Source organism: Ceratotherium simum, chromosome 24 (genome assembly GCF_057802395.1).
Source record: "Ceratotherium simum simum isolate JZ-2026a chromosome 24, ASM5780239v1, whole genome shotgun sequence".
Classification (NCBI taxonomy): domain Eukaryota; kingdom Metazoa; phylum Chordata; class Mammalia; order Perissodactyla; family Rhinocerotidae; genus Ceratotherium; species Ceratotherium simum.
In genome coordinates, this window is record NC_141923.1 from 15,917,271 (window position 1) to 15,940,873 (window position 23,603).

The 23,603-nt window shown below is 44.2% G+C and overlaps 1 protein-coding gene across 5 annotated transcripts in view; it reads left to right on the plus strand.

Annotated features, from left to right (window-relative positions):
* Nucleotides 1-23,603, plus strand: part of FOXN3 (forkhead box N3) — a 395,408-nt gene that overhangs the window by 274,703 nt on the left and 97,102 nt on the right. For all 5 annotated transcript variants that reach the window (XM_014790484.2, XM_087448072.1, XM_014790486.2 and 2 more), the window contains one exon: nt 654-718. In XM_014790484.2, coding sequence (XP_014645970.2) covers nt 654-718 — 65 coding nt within the window. The remainder of the gene's footprint in view (nt 1-653; nt 719-23,603) is intronic.

Below are 23,603 nucleotides of genomic sequence, written 5' to 3' on the forward strand. Positions count from 1 at the left end.
TCTTTCTTGTTTTCTTGCCTCTCCTATTACCAGACTGTGGGTGGTAACCTATCTGCAAAATGTTTTATAGGGTATAGAGTGCAACATTTGAAGCCAAGAAATTGAAAACAGGATACAAAACAAGAGGATGGAGGAGGGAGGGAGTCCATCAAGGTCATTTCTGTATATTAAGGTTTTGGTGGTAGAAAAGCCGAGAAAGGCAAGTTTGCATTTATAACAGGCAAGTGGCCCCAGGAAGTGTTGGAAAACCCACTTGGTCTCAGAAGACATGGATAGGAGTTCTTTGCCACATAAATTCATAAAATTATGAATAAAGTAGCAACTATTCTTAAGGTATAAGCTATGATATTGAACTGTGTGAATTTGCCATTTTGTTTACCTGCTATTGATTTCAGTGCCCAGGAGGGAGCAGGGTCAAGACAGTAACCAGAATACCCACACAGACAGGTTCTGCACTGTGAAATATGAAGCCCATTCATCATAAAACAAATCTCATGGTTTTTAAAGATGCATTTCCAGTGGGTGTAAATAATGCCTAATTGGGAAAGTGTTTTGAGGCCGTTTTGAGCGATGTTTGGAGAAGGGGCTGTTCTGAGTGCAGGTGAGTGAGTGTTAATGAGCCTGCCTTTACGCTGGTTTCTCTTCTGTTGCAGCACATCAGGTCCACCCATCTGGCCGGGCAGTACCTTCTTCAAGAGAAATGGAGCCCTTCTGCAAGGTAGGTCTCTAGGAGCGCCTCTCTCCCTCCCCCCAACCCCCTCACACTGCTCCTTGGTGCTTGGTATCAATCAGGAGAGTTCTGTCCTGTTGAGGAGTGGGCACTCTGGAGACGTGTGGCTGTTGTGGGTTGGGTCTGTTTGTCCAGCTCTCATTTCTTCCTTCTCACGTCTCCTGTTGCTATGCATTGTTAGTCTGAAACCAGAACTACTTCTTTGGTTTATCATCATTAGTCCATATTCCAGAAGTGTTCAGCTTGCTTTGGTGAAATTGGAATTACGTGGCAGTTAGGATGGTACAGTAGCATAGACTGGGCTGTATTTCCAGTGCTTGGGCTAATGAGGAATGATTTGGGTGTTCTGGCACTTTGGTCATCGTGGAGGTCCACTCGTTCCTTGTTGGCCCTGAATGTCTGCGTGTGCCTGAAAGTTTGACTCTGGTTTGTTTTGAGGCTCAGAGTTCAGGCACTCGTCCCTTGTCCCCACGAGCATCATTTGCATGGGGACATCCTTCCTGTTGTCCAGCCCATCTTAGCTGCTTTGCGCTAGTCCCTGTCCAGTGTTCTCAAGGAATTCAAACTGCCTTTCATCTCTACTTCTGCTATTAAGTTTCTTTTGAAATGGCCAGATAAAATTAAAGAAGAATGAATGGTTAAAAATAGCAATAAGATGCATTCTAAACAGTTTTAGTAATTATTACTTTTGGATTATCGCTGTTTTGATGTATGCTCTGTAGATAAGCTGGAATTGGCTGGCTCCCACGGGTTTTCCTGTTTTCTGTCCCCATTCGCCTTTATTGATTGGCCAGGTATCGGAGTGGTCACAACTGGATTTGGTTGTACTAAGAACTTTAGAACTATACTAGGCATATAGTGGGGAGTTTTAGTGCATTTCGGTTGGTTTAGAGCTGTTAACACCTCTTTTCCTTAAAAGTACATGCTGAGGGCCAGCCAAGTGTGTGAAGGAGTAGAATATAAACGTGGCTGAGAAAAGAAACATTTATCTTCACATTTCCAGAGTAGCTCAAACAATTGTGAGAGATGTCATTACGTTTTTGTTGTTGTTTTATAGGCCATGCAATTGCATATTGTCTTTTTAATAGCCTGTGAAATCGAGAACTTAACAATTTCTTTGCATTTTTGCTTTGTTCGGGTGAAATGTAGGCAGGCACTTTTGATCAGTCCTAATTTTAATGACCATCATACGTAGCATAAATATTTAAGAAAAAAGGGAACTCCCTCCACTCTCAAAAATTAATACATAATTAAAAAAAAATTTATTCTGTTCTCCCTTCAAATAATAGAGGTAGAAACCAATTAATGATGAGCCTTTGGGTTTTTTTCAAGTCAATTTCGAAGTTATGTGCATCTTTAGTTTTCCTAGATCTATAGTAATGATATGAATATCATTCATGTTTGGATTGTTTTCAGAAAAGAGATTTTATTTACTTAGAGCATTTTCTTATGAGATTTTTATTCATTAAGTTCCACATTAGGTAAGGTTTACTCTAAGCCTGTTAGTTTTTGGTTGTTTGTGCAGGGCAGAAGCATGAAGGGAAACATGGATAGGGTTTCTGAAGTTGAGTGATTTCACTGTGAGATTCTATCTCATGGGTGGTAGACTTTCTTTCTCTTTCTGATAGGGTTTAAAATTCTCTATTTATTCTAGGCATTGAGAATTAAATTATTACAGATTTCAGATGCTCGTTGAATCCACATCCAATTCAATACAGCCCGTTGATTTTTTTGTACACGTGACGCTCAGAAGTATCTTGGTGCGAGTTTGGGAGTGTGGGTGGGGATTTGTTAACAGTTTGTTCCTGCGATGTTTCTTCATTTGCCATATCTGTATATAGAGTTCTTGAGACAATTTTATTGTGATAAGATTTTCTGAACTATGTGCGTGTTCTTCCTAATTCATATTTTTATGTTCCTTTGGTGGGTGGTATGGCTCATCAAGAAGTTGCCATTGCCCACAAGCAAAAGTTTTGCAGTGAACATAAGGGTAGAGAAATAAGAGAGCTGCCTGATCATGCCAGTGACAGGTTTAGGTTGGACTCAAGTAGAAGAAAATGTACCTGATTCATGCTCACTGTCTCGTATTTACATACTTCACATTTTCAAAATATGCACACATTCCTTCCTTTTCCCTATAGCAAGCAGTTTGGACATTTTTCTAGGTAATCAGACCAGGAAAGAACTCTGTTAAGAGGTTCTAGCCACAGGCATTGGGATTGAAGGCAAACAGGGCAGCCTGGAGAACCAGTTCCTAGAACTGGGGTAGATGGTGAAGCTTGGTAACAGAGGTACCCAGGGACCGGCTGGCAGAGCCCAGCCTGACGATGGACCGCGAACGCAAGCTGAACTGGGCTGCACAGGAGTCGGGGAGAACCTGCTATGTGGAGTGGCCCTAGGGGTTGAGACTCAAAGAGTGCAGGAGCACACAACAAGCAGACGTGCCATGTCGTGTAGAGGAGAAAGACTTATTTTTGTCAGGAGGGTGGAAGCGTGGGGGCTGTCACTTCTAGGGAGAATTGGCACTGGAGCAAGGCCTTGAAAAATAGATGTGGGCATGTGGAAACAGAAAGAAGGGGAAACAACAAGAGTGTGTAGCATGAGAGGATCATAAAGAGGTAGCGATGGGGACTTCACGTGGTAGGTGTGGAAAGTGAGTGATTCCTGGACACTTCGGGATCGTAACATCACGTGCTCCCAGGTATGTTTAAGAAGAACACTGTGATGTCCAAAGAGGAAATCACGGAAGTTAAAACCTGAAATCAGTGGACCAAAATGACATAATGGTTACAGTGGGGAACCGCTGTATGTTGTCTAATAGTTGTTTAGTTTATAAGCTGTTGAGCAGAAACGTAGTATGGTAATTTTTTTCCAGCGTAAGACCAATTCCAAGAATTAACTGGAAGTACTCGAGGTCCTACCCGAGTGTGGCCTCTCCATTTTGGTTCTTGCAGAATCACTGGCAAGAGGGCCTGCTGAATCACCTCGCAGTTTTGAGGATAATGGGGTAAGATTTGGTTTGGATTACACCAGGCATGGGTACTTAACATAATTGGTCATTTCATCAATTCACAGTATTTATTTTAAATGCCATTTAGGCTGCTAGAGACAATTTTAGTGTGTTAGCAGTTTCAGTGGACTAGAGAGCACTTCAGTCCTTGTACAATAGAAACCTAGCTGAGTGCCAGAAGGGGACAAACCCTTTGTTTAAAGGGGACCCAGGACGGATCCAAACCAATGATTGTGGCTAATTCAGACAGTGTCTCCAACTGTCCCCTCTGCGTGTTTCTGTTATTGTCTCTGTGTGTATGAAATACACATTTTATTTTACTAGTTAATAATGTCTCTTATTTTCTTAATTAAGAGAGTAAAGCGTTTTTTATGTTTTCCCTTTTCCAAACTCCCTAGCCCCTCCACTCACATACACTCACATTGCATTCACCCATCAAACTTAAAATTGGGTTACTTTCTTTAAACATCACCCTCAGATGAATTATTTTACTGAGTCAGTGATTGCTAATTAATGACATTCCTCACCCCAGGTCTGACCCTTCCTCCGGTCCCTGGAGGTTTCATTGCAGAGCTACATACAGCATTGGTGTTCTTGTTCGCTTCATGCCTCCTACAGAAAGTTCTGCCACGAGCTACCTCCGCTCTGACCTTCCACTTCTGCCCTTTTGGCCTTCATAGGCCCTGCAGGCCTCAGAGCTCCCCATGGAGTTTGTTCAGAGAGAAGCTACTGCCTTTACAGCTCTGTGCCTGCTGACCGTTTGGGCCCATGTGTCTTTTATTTCCAGCTCTTTCTCTGAGCGGGAGTTCACGGGCCCACGCACACTATCCCACCTGCAAACGTTTCTTCATTTTCCATCTCTGTGTGTCATGCACCAGCTTAGGCTGGAGTTACCCAGGGAGGCCCAGGGCCTGCCCCCTCGTCCGCTTACAGCCCGTTCTGCCATCAGACCGCACGTCCCAGCCCTCTTGCAAAGCTGCCCAAGGCGCTGATGCCACCACTGGTCATGCCGACCTGGCCGGGTGCTAACTCCCGGCCAGCCTTCCTGGCCCTCCCTCTGCCTTCCTTTTCTCTATCACTCCAGTATTGGGCCACTAATTATCATTAAATCTGTTTCTGTAGGATGCGGTGGTGGAATTAAAATAAATTCCATAACACGCATAGCAGATTTTTATTTCCATTCACTTCTGACAATCCACTGGCCGAGCCAATGAAATGGAAAGAAGACCTTCAAGGCATTTTCAGTGCACAGAGCAGGATTGTGCTGCTGCAGACCCAAAAGCAGACAGGGAAAAAGGAACCCAGCTCTTTTGCTGTCAGATGCGTGTTGTTCCTGTGAGTGCACAGATGTGCCTGCCGTCGGGAAGACGTGCATGGCGTTGATTATGACCATTAGATGACTTGCTTTGGGGAATGCCAGTCTCCAAGTTCTAGGCTGACTTCACGTACTTACTTTCCTGGGAGTGCAGTTGTGTATCACCCAGTCTCCACACCCCTTCCCCTCTCCATAGCTCTGCTGTGCATTTTCACTGCTAAAATGTATGCAGTACCTCACTTTGGTTGTATTTCATGCCATGAAGGACTCAAGAGCCAGTACTCAGTATTTCAGACACAAGTTATAGTGGAGGGAGCACTGGATTACGAGTGAGGGGACCTGGTTGTGGTCCCAGCTCTGCCACTTGGTGAACTTTGTGACCTTGGGCAAGGTCACATGGCATATACCTGGGGATTCATGTTCTCACTGGTGAATTAAGGAGTGGACCGCAGGGATGGCAGAGGTTGCCTGTAGAGTACCAGCTTTGTTCCGTCCTAGCACCTTCCCTAAAAGTAGGTCAAAATAGTTTTGAGGCTTAGCTCTACCTCATTGGAAAGAGGGTGCTCCCTTCAGCCAGCTGTGTCTGCAAATGGGTCCAAGGAAGGGAAATAGAGTGGTGGCAGGCTGGCTGAAGATCCTGATCCTTGAACAAGATGATGCTCAAAGGTGTCATGGATCTTAGCGAAGCAATATATTATAGATTGGGACAGCCTGGAAATGAAAACTGTCTTGGCTTCTTGGGCAACTGGCTTCACCTCTCTGTGGGGATGTTAGTAACAATGCTTGTCTCATGGGGTTCTTGTGAGGGTTCATTGAATTCGTATTAGTAAAGCATCTAGAACATGCTTTACTAACAGAGTTAGATATTATAACATTTTATGAAACTGTGACTCTTAGGAAAATAGGGCTAAAATCCTCTGCATGTGGTTTCCCTGTGCTCTGTACCTTCCCTGCTAAAACTTCCCTGGTCCATTTGCTGGGGCTAGCGACTCTCAGAGCACGGCAAAGACTGGGGAGGCCCCACATCCTGTTGGATTTATACATAGATCTGAAAGACAACGTGTTCATCTCTTTATTGCGGATTCCTTTTACTTAGGACTGCTTCCTTGAGAGGTCACCCAGCCAACAAATACCAAGCTATACCACGTGCTCTCAAATTGTATATACACAGCAGGTGCGTAGATGACCATGCAGAAGGGCAGAGTTAACGCCACATCAACTTGGGTGTGAATCCCGCCCTATGTGGGCACCAGCTGTTTGACCTTGGTCCTTAGTTTCAATTGTCTATAAAATGGGGCTATGAGATATGTTCTCCAGAATCTTCAAGATTAAAGGAGTATGTGAACATGAAAACATCCATCGGTCCAGTGTCTGGCACCTCACAAAGGCTCGATAAAAGTGAAGGTTTTTAATCTTTGGCTCTCTTTCCTGCCCAAGGTTTCTGATCATTAATTCTGGCAGGTATAATCAAGGTGAAAAGTTCCAAAACTCGTCTCGTTTGCATGATTTCCATTCTCACTGCCAGCCCCAGCAGCATTCTGCTCTGATAGAACCAGGAGGGCGCCACCGGACTCCCACGTTTGCCGCGGCCCCAGGTGTCTAGGCCCAGGCGCTTCTTTACTTCTCTCCGTAAAGACCCACAAATCGCAGGTTTTGTTTGGGTTTACCCTAACCCTCCCCCACTCATTTCTTTCACATTTGGTTGCAGCCCCCTGGCTCTTTGGCTCCTTTCATGTAATCTGCTCCACAAGCTGACTCTTTTGTCCATTTTGCAAACGAGGGCATCCACCTAATGCATAAACCTCCTGATTCTTGCCCCCAGGCACACCCATTTCTAAAAATATAGTAATAACAAAAAGAGAAAAAAAAAAACCTCTCTACGTTTTCCCCCAAGTCCTAATCGCCTTCTGTCCTCTTTTGGTCTGCGGAAGCCCTTTGGTTTTCAGGAGGAGGCCTTTTCTCTTGGCATCGTCTGTCTTATTGTTCTGCACTGAGTTATTGGAAAGATATTTATGTAACTACAATAATAAAGTCAGCTGGCTGTTTTTGTTTACAATCAGGTGAATTTAAAGGGGTGCAGTTCAGCTCTTCTAATCACTCGAGTTCTATGTGGTCATAAGAACATACTCATAAGTTAATTAAAAATATAAGGAAATGCAATTTTAAAACTACATCTGAAATTTTAAAAATTTCAGAACTGACTTTGCTCAGTTCTGATCTTCCCTGTCTCTTAGGAATCCAAATTTGCCCAGTCTGCAGTTACCTCAACTTCCCCCGCGTCCACACCTGGCATGGAATCTGAGAAAGCATCAGTTGGATGGCGTGTGTTTTCCTGTCTGAATTTAATTTCAGCGGGTCTCTCGACCACTGTCTGTAGTAACCACTTTTATGAAAATCCAGTGTTGCACTCTGAGAAAATGGTGGTTCTGTAGATGGAAATAGGAAGTCAGAAGGAGTTGCCAGCTTGACTGGGGACATGGCCTTCAGGGCATTTGCTGGGAGCTTCCTCTGGGCCAGGCACCTGCTGGTGGGTGTGTATGGGCTGACCCTGCTCTTGCAGGGTAATGTCCAGGAGAAGGGGGAAACTGAGGCTGGAGTACAGGAGAGGGAGGTCAGGGCTGGAGAAGGAGTTTTGGAAGTTATCAATCCAGAAATGACCATTGAAGTTACAGCATAGATGGGATTTTCAGGGGAGTTTAGAATGAAAAAGAGGGAAAAGGTCCACGTTGAAGACCTAGACTTATGCTAGAAAGAGGAGGGGTAGCTGACAACAGCAACAATAACAGTGAGGAAGCAGCTGAGTCAGAAACTGGGGGAAATCACTGAAATGGAGGGCAGGAGTTTCAGAAAGAGGGGAGGAGCAGAAGCACCCACTGTGCAGAGGAGCCAGGGAGGAGGGGACAGAAGAAAAACCACCTGTTGGCTCTCATGATTAAGATGGCACTATGCCAGCCCAGTGGCATAGTGGTTAAGTTTGCGCGCTCTGCTTCAGTGGCCCAGAGTTCGCTGGTTTGGATCCCAGGCACGGACCTACGCACCACTCGTCAAGCCGTGCTGTGGCAGCGTCCCATGTACAAAGTAGAGGAAGATGGGCAAGGATGTTAGCTCAGGGCTAATCTTCCTCAGCAAAAAAAAGATGGCACTAGGACCTTCAGTGCACAACCACTGATCTACTCTCTGTCTCTATGGACCTGCCTGTTCTGGACATTTCACCTAGCTGGAATCATACAATATGTGCCCTTTTGTGTCTGGCTGTAGATACTCTTTACATTATTCTTATGCTAGCCTTTTGTGTTAGGTATTATTACTCCCATTTTGTAGATGGGAAAAATAAGGCCCAATACAGTTGTCCTGCTTAAGGTGACAGAGCCAGGATCACAAGCCTGAACTCACACTAATCTTTGGTTCCGAATGGCATAAATATTTCTACATAGTTTTCTACTTTAGGTGTTTAGATGTTCTGCAGTGTTTTGCAGACTGAGGCAAGGGAGAATCCTCTTATAATGCCTAAAAGCAATTTATAATGACAAGAGAAAAAGATGGAAATGAATACTTCATTGCCTTCTTTCATTCAAGTAATTAAGGTGCTTCATTTCTCTTTTTGTCTCCACATATGACTATTGTAAATAGTTAACTTTAAGATATTTTAAAGACTGTGGGTAGAGAAAAAGGGAAATCCTGAAATGAGTCATTCAAAGGTTAATGCAATTAACCCAGCTTTTAACAGAATGCTTTTTTTGTTTGTTTGTTCGCTGAGGAAGATTGGCACTGAGCTAACATCTGTGCCCATCTTCGTCCCCTTTGTATATGGGATGCTACCACAGCATGGCTTGATAAGTGGTGTGTAGGTCCGCGCCCGGGATCTGAACCTGTGAACCCTGGTCCACCGAAGCAGAGCATGTGAACTTAACCACTATGCCACAGGGCCAGCCCCAACAGAATGAATATTTTATTTGAGTCTATCTGAATTTTATACTAGTAGATAGATAGATCTAGATATTTTTATCCTGACTTTAATTCATTAATAGGAATATTTCCTTATAGTTGAATTTTTTGAGCATTTAAAAATGTTTTTCTTGTCTATTAAATTGTATCAGTTAGATCATAAATTATACAGATTATACAACGTTGGATCATATTGTACTGCACAGCTTGCTTTATCAAAGTGCTCCATCTTAAAATACAGTTGGAAAAATCATTCCCCTTTAGTTCTGTTTAACCGTGCTTGGATGGAAATCTAGAAATATTTTTATACAATTATCAAGAGGCTTACAATGAAGAAGAATTTTCTAGAATATACTCTGAGCAAGCTGTTCACAGTACAGTTTCAGAAGTGAACTTAAAAGCGTCCACCTATAAACTGCAAGAGGTCAAGTTTGTGTTCTTGTTTGGTTCCCTTGACGACCGAAAGGTGTGGCTGAGAACTCCTGGGTAGTACTCGCTGCAGTGTGTGTGATAGGAGTGTGTGTGTGCACGCGTGCGAGTGTGCACATACATGAGTGAATGTGGCTCATGCACTCAGCCTTTTATCACTGCTCGTTGTGAGTCTACAAGAATAAATCTCTCCTGCCATCCCCCTGCCCCTCCTGTTTCCATCCCACCCAGCTCTCCTGTTGGCCTTTACAAGTGACGGCACGAGGATAAAAGACCTCAGTTTTAAAATCAGGCACACCCAGGTGCATTCCCTGCCTTGCTGCCTAATTGCTCTCTGACTCTGGAAAAGTGTGGAAAAGTTATGTAAACTTCTGTGAACTACTGCAAAATGCAAAAATACCAGTCTTGCGAGATCAGTATAATTTTGAGGATTAGATGATGACAGTCTGTGCAGCATCCCTGGCACTTAGGAGGCGCTCCGAGTGCAGGGGCCATCACCACTGCTTTCACTCCGTGGGAGGCAGCGTGAGTGGGAGAGAATATGGCCCTTGGAGCTGGCCCGTCTTGGGTACAAAGGCCAACCTCTGCCATCCACCAGCCGTGTGAGCTCGAGCTACTCATCTGGTTGGTTTAAGCCTTTCCTTTCCAGCCAGTCATACAGATAGTCATACTTCATGGGATTTTGTGAGAATTGAAAGATAGTGTATATACAGGGGCTGGTACAGTGCCTGCTGATGATTGAGTGTTCAATAAATAGATTTCATTACGTTTAGGCTAGCACTTCTGCAGTTTCCTAAGGTTCTCAATCCCTTCCACCCCCAAACATCAATAATATAAAAAAATCCTTCCCCAGTTGAACTGGAGTTACACCTTCAGGAATGTTTAAGACCGTGTTCAGTCTCTCTGAAGCTCCTGCTACATTAAGGCAAATACCCACAACATACTCACAGGAGGAGCAGAACTTGAGTCCTTACCAGCTGTTCAGACACTTGAGTGACTAAGATCTTGCAGAAATGTGACACAGAAAAAGGAGACTCCTTGGGGACAAATTGGAATGACTTGTGTTCTGTATTCCTATTTCTTCCTTTCAGTGTCTCTGATTGTGCTGGAACATGAACTATTTGCAAAGCTTCGTTTCAGAGATGGGAGGGAGGGAGAGAAAGAAAGAGGGAGAGATACTTGCAGTGATAAAGAACTTTAGAAAATCATTTAAAGGATTGTGGTGAACTTGTCCCCCACCTCATGGTCACCGTAGCACACATGCATTGGCCTCCCTTTGGGCTGTGAAATTTTTTTATGGGGCATGTTCAGGATGATCTCATTCTGCTTATTCGGCACAAATTGCAGTGAGGTGTTGGAACCACAGGTCTGGGTCTGATGACATCTGCTCGTAGAGCGACTTGAACTGAGTGTCTTGGCTGTGGATTCATTTCTCACACTTTAATCAAGATTGTGAAGGCATCATGACGAGACAAGAAGCCTGTGACATGTAAAAAGGCCAAATCTGTGTTTATCATTTGTGTTACTGAATTGCTCAGACTCGGAGAGCCTTCATTCTTTAAGTTTTGCCATGGTTGTGAAATGAAGCAATTATGAAGTTTTCACTTTTAAACTTTTGCAGCTGTAGTCAGCCCACGTTTGGGTGCTCACAGGGATGACATGGGTACCAATAGCCATATCAGGACATCTGGGGCCTCTTTCTCCTCTTCTGGGACCCACGGTTTGCCCACTCCTTCCCCCAGCTTCCAACATACATTCCAGATGGGAGGTGCCAGCTTCCTATGGGAGCTTCCTGTCCTCACTGATTGGTTGAGGGACGGGCACATGACCCAATTCAGGCCAAAGTTCTGGCCTCAGCAGTTGGTTGAGGGACAGGCATGTGACCCAGTCCAGGCTGGAGTTCCACTCTGGTACTTCTCACCTTGGGTCTGGGAGCTCTAAAGGATGTGCTGGCATCACAAGGCCTACCATGTAGAATCGACCAGTGTACAAGAAATGGCATCAAGGCAAAGAAACAGAGACGAGGGGCTGCCCTGTGGCTGTCCTGCCCATGGTTGGGTTAGATGAGCTCATAAATTTCCCTTTTTACTTAACCCAACTGGATTTGGGTTTTTTGTGTGTACATCTGAGAGTCCTGACTAATAAAGAATCTCTAATGAATAGCATCAGTTAAACTAAGTAAATATCACTGATGATTTCTGGGTATCAGTGAAATTTCAACCTCTCTGTTGTCCTAGGAGGCCAACTGGGTGGTTTGGCTGTCAGTGGAAAGAATATAAGGTGAGCTTAGAGAGCTTTTCAGACATGGTGACTTGACTTAAGGAAATAAAGTAGCATCATGTTGATAATAATACCTATTCTCTGTCCTCCAGCTCAGCTTTGCTTCTGGTGGAAATAGGCTCAGAGAGGCTCACATTGAATTCACAGGGTGGCTGCCAGGAGCCTCTTGGGCCACCAACACCAGCTTTGAATCTAGCATTTCCCCAGTGTTCCCAGGAAAAGCTCTGAGCAGCACTGTAATTAGGCCAGCCTGGATCACATGGCCACCTGGAACCATCCCTGTAACCAGAGGAAGGGAAGGCGCAGATTGGTTTATGCTGGGGGTGGAAACATCACTTGGAAGCACATGGACGGATTGGAAAATGGAAGGTTCTCCAGATGGAAGTCAGGGTCAGTTCCCAAAGAAGGGAAAAGGAACTGTCCATTACAACAGCACAGCCATTTTAAAAAACAAGGCAGTGGACACAAAAATGTTAGGTTCCACACGCAAGTATATGTAGCCAGTAAGTGGAAGGTCTAAGACCAGAAGGCAAATCCTCCCATTTGAGACTCTGCCAGCTTTCTTTTCATGATAATGGCCATTATCCAGGGTGTACAGGACTGCCACGGTCTCAGGGCATATGGTGGTGTCGGTCAAGTTAAAAATAATTTCCCAGAGGCCTAGAATCTTGGTTAATGATGACATCCGCTTTCCCTGGCAGAGTGGGGATTGCTGAAACGATTGCCTTCACTAGACTTGGTGACACAGGAGCCACCGAAGATGGGATACAACTGCCATTTACTAAGGATTAACCTTGAGCAACCAACCTTGGGGTCTTCTCACATTTCCCTTAGCCGCCAAAGTTGATCCCCAGAGTCCCAGCTTTGGGGTACAAGATGCTTGGACAGTTGTGAATGTATTAATCAGCTAGGGCTGCCGTAACAAAATACCACAGACTGGGGGACTTCAACAACAGACATTTATTTCCTCACAGTTGTGGAGGCTGGAAGTCCAAGATCAAGGGGTCGGCGGGGTTGATGTGGCCTGGGCTTCTCTTCTTGTCTTGCAGATGGCCGCCTTCTCGCTGTGGCCTCACATAGCCTTCTCTGTGTGCATGCGCTTCCTCTGGTTTCTTCCTCTTCCTATAAGGACACCAGTCCTATTGGATTAGGGTCCTGTTGCATTAGAGCCCCACCCTTAGGTCTTCATTTAACCTTAATTACCTCTTTGAAGTCTCTGTTTCTCAATTGAGTCACATTAGGGGTTAGTTTTGGGGGTGACAACATTCAGTCCATAACAGTGAATTACATGCATCCATTTTGCAAACATTCCTTGATTTCCTACAGTGTGGTAGGTACGCCTGGAGGTGCTGGGGATAGAGATAAGAAGACATCTGGCCTCAAGGAATTTGCAGTTTAGCTTGGAGACAGAATCACTAAGAAACCTTCATCCCATTGCGGAATGGCTCAGATTCCAGGGCAAGAAGTCAGGAGTCAGGGAAGACTCCACTGAGGGATGTTGCTTATGCAGTACAAGGCCCTGCCTCTCCTAAATCTGGCCCCCTGGACCACTCGACATGGTCAGCCATGCTCTTCTCAATCACAGTGTCGCTCCAGGCCCCAGTACAAAAGAGGCGCCATTATACTGCAGCAACGGCCAAAACACTCATTTAGCCAAGTTCACAAAATAATGAAGCCCACACCAAAGGCACAAGGCACAAATAAGTGCACAGACAGTACACTGGTATGTGATGTATGTGTATTCGAAAGCAAAGGAGAAATGTGATAAGCCAGGATGGAGATGGGAAAAGTCACCATGTCCCTTTTAGGTAGCTTACCTTATCGCTTATAGGAAAGAAAACGAGAAGAGGAAAGATAAGTGTCCCAGGCAGAGTTTTGGGGAGATTCTGACAAAGGTAATGGAGAGTGGGTTTGGCTCTGAGGAGACGAGGTGGCTAGATAGTGGGGACTTGGGGCAGATGGTGCATTATAAATCCTCCATTGAAATTAGGCATATAGGGAAGGGTAAAGAACTAAGAGCTGATATTCATAAATATGGTAAACTGGTGCAGTTTACGTGATACGCATTGTATCACGTGATCGCCGTGGAAGGTGGTTAGGGCAACTTGAATTGCAGGGGTCGTAGCTGGGGCTGAAGCTGGAAAGAGATGCAAACAGCTGTACTGACCAGGTGAGAGGAGAGCAGCAGGTCAAGAAGTAGTTTGGGTGGAGGTGAGGCGGGGCGGGGGCGACTGGGCAGATGAGGAGGTCTTAGAGCCTCAGATTACCGTTAGTCTGGGATGCCTTTGCATTTCTCTCATTACCTAGTCTACTTAGGAAACATAATAATAATCACATCTTAAATCAGCATAATTTGAAGAGTAATTGAGTAATGAAAATCCAGTTCAGAACCAAAGATGTGGCCTCTTCAATCTCACTTGCTAGTTCCCAACTTAATTTTTAAAACTGAGACACCTCTAATGAAACTCAAAATGTTCTCAATCCAAAATGTAGTGAGAAGATAAGATGCTAAATGAGAAAATGGGTTCCATTTCAAAAACTAGCATACGGTGAGAGAGAGAGTGTGTGTGTGTGTGTTGGGGGCCAAGGGGCCCCTGGGGGGTGGGGTAGTTTTCTCTATATAAGGCCATTTAACTATAAATGGCATTTGTTGGACATGTGAGCCAGTGAATTTGGAGGAAAATGGGATTGCCTAAAATAGCTTTTGTGCTACAGAACTGAGTTTGGCATTGGAGGGACCTGGCTTTGAATCCTGACTCTGAGAATCCCTCATAATATCTCTCTCTCTCTCTCAGATACACACACACACATGCATCCACACATTCATTTACACATATACATATATGCCCCTTGGCTTGGTTAAATACTCAACTTTGAGCTTCTGTTTCTTCATCTGTAAGATCAGGAGGATACCACCTAACTCTCAAGAAGTAAATGAAATAATGTGCAAGCCCGCACTTTGTGGCTCTAATGGGGTGATCTTGGCTCCGTGTGGCCTCCCGCCAGGGTTCACAGGGAAAGTGTGCGTAGAGAAGTCAAGGTCACAGTTATCCTTGGGGTGTAAGATAGTAACTGGAGGGGGTGGAAGGAGGGCTCCTGAGGTACCGGTTTGTTCATCTGGGTGCTGATTACATGGGTAAATTGTGAAAATTCATTAGCTGGACACGGATGTGGGTTTTGCTGGGATATATATGTTACTTCAGTCAAAAGTTTCAAAAATGATTGGGCAACAAAAATCTCATTACACCTACTTGATTTCAGGTTTTTATTATGCACATGTAGCGAACCTCAGAATTCTTACATGATTCAAAAATGAGATTGTCATGGATTTTATTAAATCAGTGTAGTAAATTAAAGCTGGGTGAAACACAAAATAACAAGAATTTCTCTCCCAATTCAAGCATGTTTTATTAAGGCCCGCCGAACCTGCTTGTTATTGGTATTGTTAATACAATATTTAGATTCCATTTTGAACATGCCAGCCGGCAAAGATTATTGTAATGTCAATCTCTCCCAAGAGTGGGTTGTTTTTTTAACATTCATAACCAGAGTTAGGTTCTTAAATGTAGATTAAGATGGATCTATGTGACTATCACTGAAATCAGGAAAAAAATGCAAACTCTTTAGCAAAAACTTTGAGAAAGTCTTTGCCAAAACACATAGGAGACTCATACAAACTTTAAAATTTTACCTAAACAAAAGTGGTTTTTCTTTCCATCATAGTATCTTGATGGATAAATATGTTGGTGAAGTAATTGATTTAGAAATGTAATCTTGAAACTTCATAGGAAGCATTTTGCTAGTGGAAAAAACATTGTGTTTGAAAACTTTTGAGATTTAAAAACAAGTAGGCCAGGGTGAGGGGGGGCAGAATGAGTGAAGGGGGTCAGAAGGTACAAACTTTCAGTTATACAGTATAGAAGTCCTGGTGATATAGGTATGGTGACCATAGTTAACAATACTATATTGTATATTTGAAAGTTGCTAAGAGAGTAGATCTTAAAAGTTCCCATCATAAGAAGAAAAAATTTGTAACTATATGTGGTGATGGATCATCTCACAGTATATACAAATACCGAATCATTATGTTATACATAATAATTGAAACTAATATAAGCTTGTATGTCAGTTATATCTCAATAAAAGCAAAAATAAAAAACAAAAGCAAGCAGACCACTTTCACTGAGATTTGTAACTTCTAGTGGAATGTAGAATAACCAAGATCTTTTTCAACTGAAAGCACCTATCATCGTGGTTGTACCTTGAAGGTTGACTTAGAAAAGAGTACCCTTCCTCTCCAGCATTTGTCGAAATGATTAAGGTGTTCAGGAAAGCCTGTCAGATCACCGAACCATTTGTTATCTTCAGTAAACTGTTAAGTCTTCGTCTATCAGTGCTTCGTTAATACTGTCCAAGTGGCTAATGCTGCCTCTTAAGTTTTCAAATCTCTTAAGAATGTGCTATAATAAAAAAAAACTTAGCATCATTTTTATATTAATACTCAGACATGGATTTTTGTCTTGAATGTTCCAGAGTCAAAGGCTGTGATACTCTCATATTTCAGGGACAGAAGGAATCTCACATCTGTCTATATTTGTTTTCCCAAAAGAGTTAAGACAATATTACAGTATGTTTTCTTTTTTTAGTTAAGGTTAAGTACCCACATGTTCTGATTTTGACTCATTTAACTGTAATACACATTACAGTCGACATATTAAATGTTTCTGAAGGACTCTCTTCACCCTGATGATCACTTACACCAGGCTGTGAGGTATCAGTAGTGTGGCCTGCATTCAGACCCTACATCAGGTGTTCCATTACTTTCATCTCAGTGATAGTACAAGAAAGTACACACCCTGGGTTTGGGGGTCCCATCGTGGTACAAAGTTAAGTTGTGGGAGGTTCTTCCTTGTGTCTCTTCCATGTCTTAGCATATTTTCCCTGTTCTAATTTGTCCTCATCCTCCCTTCATGACTAATAAAAAGATAACTTGCTTAATGTTTTTCCTTAGAATACTTTATATAGTATTCCCTGTATATTTGGGATCATTGTTTTGGTAATAACAGCAGAGCGCCACAAATTACACTGGCCTCCAGTTTGCTTGTGGTGCATTTATGCAGGGACCAGCTCGAGTCACAGAATTTCAGAGGTAGGAGGTTTCTTAGACACACCCTCAATGAACAGACAAGTAAACTGGGCCCAGCGAGTCAGGGCTTGCTCTGGGTCACAGGGCAAATTCGTGGCAAAACCAGCCCCTCCCCAGACCAGTCCAGCTCTCCTTTCCTGCCATCCTTTCAACTTGGAGTAAACTCCCCTTATCTTCTTGGTATGCTCAGAGATGTGGAAAGGAAGAAAAGAAACCCCAAACTATGTCTCATAATTAAAGGCAGAACGTAAAACTGGTCCTTCTTTCTCATCATACTGGCACCAGTCCTGGCCTCGAATCCCAGCTTTTCTTCTCACTAGCAGTATTGTGTCTCTTCAGGTCTCAGTTTCTCCATCTGTGAAATGGAAAGCAAGACCCACCCTGCTAGGTTGCAGGGAAGATTTAAATATTGGCTCAGTGCCTGGTATACAGTAAGCACTCCATAATTAGAAACTACCATGCAATCATTTGGTGGGTCTAGCTCTTCTTAGGTTCCTTCTGGGAAAATTGCCCGCCCTAGCCAGCCCTAGATTTGAACCCAGCTTGCTGCTTATGTCTGACTGAGGCTGACCCACACGTACATGAGCACAAGACCGGAAAGGCATATGCTGAAGCGTTAATTGTAGTTATTTGAGCTGTGGAATTATGAGTAGTTTTGTATTCACTTTATATTGGCTGCAATTAGGATGTATTAGTTACACAACTAAAATATATAAAGAATAAAATAAAGTAAATTTTGCAGCTGTTAGTTTATGTTCATTAGGTTATTGTTAATGGGTAGTTTAGATCTTCAAAGGTCAAGCAATATTTGCAAAAATGTAAAATGGTGGGTGTTTAAGGCACTCGGGGCTAATTAAATATGAGAGAATAGGGAAAATTTAGATCTCATCCCTCCCTGTGCCTGAGAGATCTTACCTTTTTAATGAGTATGATCCATATCCTTAAATTGTTATGTGCAAGAAATGACAACTAACAGCAGTGACAGAAACCGTCAGGCCCCATTGACCATACACGTGAGGCCGGGGTGAGGCCTGATGCACCCAGGCCATGCCGGCTGGGGACCCTTGGCTGTCCGCACCCTCCAGGTGCAGCTGGGCTGAGTTAGGGCTCAGAAGGGCCAGGAGCCCCTCTGGATTTTAGCAGTACGTGGCAATCAGCACAAGCACAGGGGTCTTCCCTGCAGCCCAGAGCTCTGATCCAGGCTGCCCTGGGATTCCTGGCTCTGCTCCGAGGAGAACAGATCCTCTCACAGATATAGGAAGGCATTTCAATGGCAGATAACCATCTTTTTGATCACATTTGGGAACGGGTAGTATTTGGGTAGTTAGTTCAGTTAAAAGCGTGGAGGAGGGTGATGTAGGGACATAGTTTGCGGGCTGTTGGGAGTACTCAGGACTTTTTAAAAGTATTACATGTTTTTGAACAACTAGTGGAATGTTAGGTATTCTAAATGATCCATTCATGTTGTCTGACACACCAGGCCTCAGACTTCCAGCATGTGCTGTTACTTGTATATGATTTCATAGACCGACCAACCTGATACATTTCCGTAAGGACCAGAATTTTGGGACTTCTGTGTGTAGATCTGCTGGATGGGTTGAGAGACAGTATATTCAGAATTGAATGTCAGGATTCTAGATTTTGAATGTGTATAGCTGTTTTTATTTTACTTAAAAATTTTTATAATCTTAAAACGTTTTTAATATGCAGTTACAATATGCTTCCAGACGTTCTATGACAACTGGACCTGGTAGGAAGGTTTCTGTTGGGGGAGGTGACCCCAAAGCCAAAGTTTCCTTGGAGCCCCAGTCTCTTCTTTGGTGCTCATGACCATCTGCTTTAGAGCTGTTGTGCTGCGCGGGGCTGCATGTCAATGACTATATTTAATTAATTTATCTAATATATCCCACCTTGTTCCAAAAAGATTTGCAATAGCTTACAAAAATGCAGTGTAACTAGAATTTTTTCAAAAAGGACTTGCAGAAATCAAGACAAAGGGAAAATAAAGATAGGAAACCCAAGATAAAGTAAGGGGTAACATTAATATATAAAATTAATATCATAAGTTCTGTGTATTGGTTTAAGGAGTAGAACGGTCAATCATGAATTTGGCTCTGAGCTTCCTAGTAGCCAAGGCAAAGAGAAATATGATCACTTGTATGGTTTAAATGTTCAGAACATTAAAACTGACTTGTTACTGAGAAGAAACACAGTGGACCCTGGTACTAATTTGTCCTTTAGATCCTCAGAAAGAGAGAGAGAGAGAAATCCTTAGTTATATAGCAAGACACATCCTTAAGATCATGCCTAGTTTCATAGGCAGTTTTCTATAACGTCTCGTCAGGCAGGGCAATGACAACAGAATATCTAGAAGCCAGTTCTTCAGCAATACCTGTGCTGAATGACTAGGTCTGGAGTAGGGCCACGGAATCTGTAGTTCTAAAAGCTTCCAGGTGATTCTGATATACAGACAGACTCGATAACCTCTGTTTTAGGTAGTGAGATATGTGTAACTAAACCAGGTGAGTGGCCAGAGAAACACTGAGTTGGTGAGTTGTTCGTGAACAGAGGGTAACAAGCATGTGAGAGGTGAAGCTCACCGAGAAGGTAAGCCTAGAGAGAAACGAGGGTGAGGATGAACGAGCTAACAGACACCGGAAGAGGAGGAGAACTGGGTGCATTCCCAGCGCAGCCCTCTTCGCATGGTCTTAACCCTCTTTTAAAAGTATAATTTAGAAGAGGAAGCGATACAGATCAGAACCTGTAATGTGAATAGGGAGGTTTGAAGGTAAAGCCCACTGAATATATCTTTAAATTGGATTACTTTAACTCTTAGTTCTATTTATCATCATTCAGATATATCAAATATGAATTCTTTAAATTAAAAAATATAATAAGATTTAGATGTTTTCCATAAACAGGGCTGGAGTGGCGCTGGCTTTATCACAGGGGCTCCCACTTACTGACCTTGCCTGTCGTGTGCCGGGCACTGAGCTGGCACCTACCTGCATGCCCTCATGGGTCCCTCTCCATAGCCCTGTGGGGTGAAGCCGTCATCGTTGTCCCTGTCACTGGCAGGCAGCTAAGGAGGGAAATGAAGGAACTGGGATTTCCTCCAAATTTGCCCACTCCAGGAGAATCCATGAACTTGGCACTCCATTTGTGGTTGTCAAGGTTTCCTTTTCCTTCCTTCCCTCTCCTTCCTTCTTCTTTTTTCTTTTACTGAAACTTTCCGTGGAGTTGAAATGAGGTAAAACGTGAAATCAGCACTGTTCTGATTGACCTAAGGAGCGTGGGGGCCAAGAGTCCCCTGGCTCAGCCTCCCCCTTGACCCCGGTGTCACCCCACAGAAAGGCAGTGGAAACACCACTGTGCCAAGATCTCACTGCCTCCCCCGGCAGGGCCCCCAGCACTTTTGTAATGTGACTCTAAGTCCCGCTTGTCATGGCTCTAGTCTCTGTGTGTGTATGTGTGGGCACGTGTGCGTGCTCGCACGTGTGTGTTCAAAGACGTTCCATTTTTCCATCAAGAGACCGATGGTTATTTCTGATTTCATTCTTTATATCTGATTTACTTTTACAAGTTAGAAAAACAAATACGAAGTCTCTATTATGGCATTAGGATAAGATGCCCAAAGTTTGGTAAAAATACACACACCATTCATTGTGTTTTCATCCGTGTATGCTGAAGAAATGCTGCCCCTTAGAGGGCGCTCACCGGCGCCATAACTACGCACTTTGCGCAAAGCTGAAGTCAAAATCGGCTGAAGATCTGTGACCACGTGGCATCTCCCACCAGGACCTCAACCAGAGATCGGCCAAAGTGTTTCAGACTTTTTATGGTGAAAATTTAACCTGGTGGGGAAGCCCAGAGGGGATTTTGAGAGATTTTCTCATCTAGCCTCCTCCCCCAGGATAGGATTATGCACAAATTGGTACTTACAGGTGGTAATTAGTTCTGTTCTTAAAATATTTCTCTGGAGGATAATTTTCCTACTTTTCTTCAATAGTGTGTTTCAGCCTGAGTTTCTGGAAGGACTTCTTCCCACTCTTTAATTTGACCCTCTCTTCGTATGATTTGAATACAATTTCCTTCAAGAAGAAAACAAACAACAAAATGGGTTTGTCCTTTGTACCTTGAAAATGTGGCTGTCACCATCAAATACCCATGGGCCGCGTGGGTAGATGGTGGGACTCAGCCGCTAGCAGTAGAACGGATATGTATTGATGTGTGTCCCTGTGTGCATATGAGTCAGCAGAGGAGTTGATGATGGTGATGGTGGGGGCCACCTCCACCTGCCCCAGCCCCTGAGGACTCCCACCACATACCTGCAGGATGGATGTTTAGTTTTCCAACTAAACAGTGGAGTTTTTCTCTGCTCAAAGATAACTGGTTTATACAGGGATCAAACCTTTGGCCTTAGAGTCATTAGCTCCATGTTTTTTCCTTCTGTGCTAACCTGCCACTCACGCAGAAAACAGTCTGTTTTTCAGAACAACCGGGTCTTAAATGAATAACTTGAGAAGTCTAAACTACACCACTTTTTATAGATTCTCATCTTTTGAAAAGAAGAGTCGCAGAGGTCCCACCTGCTCAGGCTCTTGTTGGCAGGATATCAAACTGTGGTCTCATCGCCAGGTTTTCCCTGAATAATGAATGAGTCAGTGTCGAGCAAATCAGAAATAGAAATCAATAAAGCTAAATTCCACCAAGAGGAGGCAGCCCTGCAGTGGAATGGTAGAGAGCATTGAGGCCAGTGGATACCAAACGCGATAATGTCCCTCCTTAAACTTGCACGAATTAGGGAAAGAAAACGTGTAGCTTGGGGAGAGTCATAAGGGATCCGAACTTTAGGGAATACCTTGTTCATTCGGAGTGAGGAGGGATGGGCAGACAGGCGGGCATTCAGCTTCTTCCAGGCCGGTGGAGCAGCAGCCTGAGGCACAAGTCTCTCCGGAGGCAAGCGCCAAACATCTTCATAAATCCTGTGTTTGCAGCTGTGTGACCAAAATAGATCCGCACACGGCCTGTTCGTCCCGGCCTTTTGGAACCTGGCAGGACCACGAGGTCCGCGAAGACATCCGTGATCTCTGCCCCTACTTCCCTCGGTGCTGAGCCGTCGTCAGCCGTCTGTTCAGGTCTAACTCCCCCCATCCCTGGGTGGGGCCACACGAAAACAGGCTTTGGTCACCGGAGACACAGTCTTACTGACTGACTGATTTGATTTGGAGGGAGATTGAAACACATTGTGTGGAGACCCTTTTTTTGTGTCAGTTGTTCCACGAGAGACTCCTTGATCTCTGTTTTGAAAATGACCACAGCCATCCTTAAGAGGCAGGGCAGTGTGGGGATGGGTGGCGGGAAAGGCAGGGCTCTGCCAGCACACTGATTCTACTTCGCTGGCCACCAGAGTTCGTCCTTTTGTTAAGGGCATATCAGATATGCCCCTTTGGTGAGTGTTCAGACCCTCCTCCGCTCTGCCTTCCAGACTCCTTTTGAATCTCCATCACCCGTGGGCAGAGAGCTGTCCCTTAGGTGCACTGGGATGTTTAAAAAAAAAAGAAGCTTGGGGCCGGGCCCCGTGGCTTAGCGGTTAAGTGCGTGCGCTCCGCTACTGGCGGCCCAGGTTCGGATCCCGGGCGCGCACCGACGCACCACTTGTCCGGCCATGCTGAGGCCACGTCCCATGTACAGCAACTAGAAGGGGGTGCAACTATGACATACAACTATCTACTGGGGCTTTGGGGAGGAAAAAGGGGGAGAAAAGGAGGAGGATTGGCAATAGATGTTAGCTCAGGGCCAGTCTTGCTCAGCAAAAAAGAGGAGGATTGGCATGGATATTAGCTCAGAGCTGATCTTGCTCACAAAAAAAAAAAACCAGAAAGAAAGAAATATGAGTGGACTGGCTCATAGTAAGTGCCCAGTTAAAAAAAAAAGTTTAAGAATGGTTCTAGAAGGGTGGTGGGAGGGCTTACCATGCAGAGTGCACTGATGGATTCTCACAAGGGCCTTTTTCTTGAGAACATTGGTGAACATCATGTTTCTTTGAAGGTCACAGTTTGCTGACATCTGAGCCTGGACACCGGGCCTCGTTAATGGTTTAGTTAGAATCCTGTTTAGAATATGCTGCAGGGTGCTTTGGAAAGATCCTTGGACCAGGAGCAAGGACATCTGGCTTGATCTTTGCACCGCTCCTTGATAGCCAAATAGACGTGGGCCGTTGATGTTCAACTCTCTGGGCCTCCAGACTTCACTGGATGGGAGTGTTGGGTGGGATCATTTCTTAAGGTCCCATCAAGCCTCTGGCATTCTGTGTTTGCAGGAAGAGACTTTCATCATAGGACCTTTATACTTAATTTTTCTCACCATTCCCTGAGCCTAGTACTGTGTGTGACGAGTGAACCAATGCTTGGTGAATGCATGAGTGAGTGAATGAATGACTGACTGACTGACTGAATGAATACAGACCAATAGTAACTCATCTCAGTAGGCAGCCTGTGCCTGACTTAAATACAGAGAGCCTGGTTTCCTTGTGTTTCACTTGAGTTTACACAGTTGGAGATTTGGGCACCACCTGAAACACTGCATTTGTAGAAATGAGAGCAGAAAGGGGCAGCATGGGCTCGTGGCTAGTGGAGATGGCAGTGTTGCGCATGACTGTGTGAATTTCTCCAAAAAGACATGTAAGTGCACTGCGTCCTCAGCCCTCTATGCCTTCACCAGAAGGATTCGCTGATGCCGAGTCACA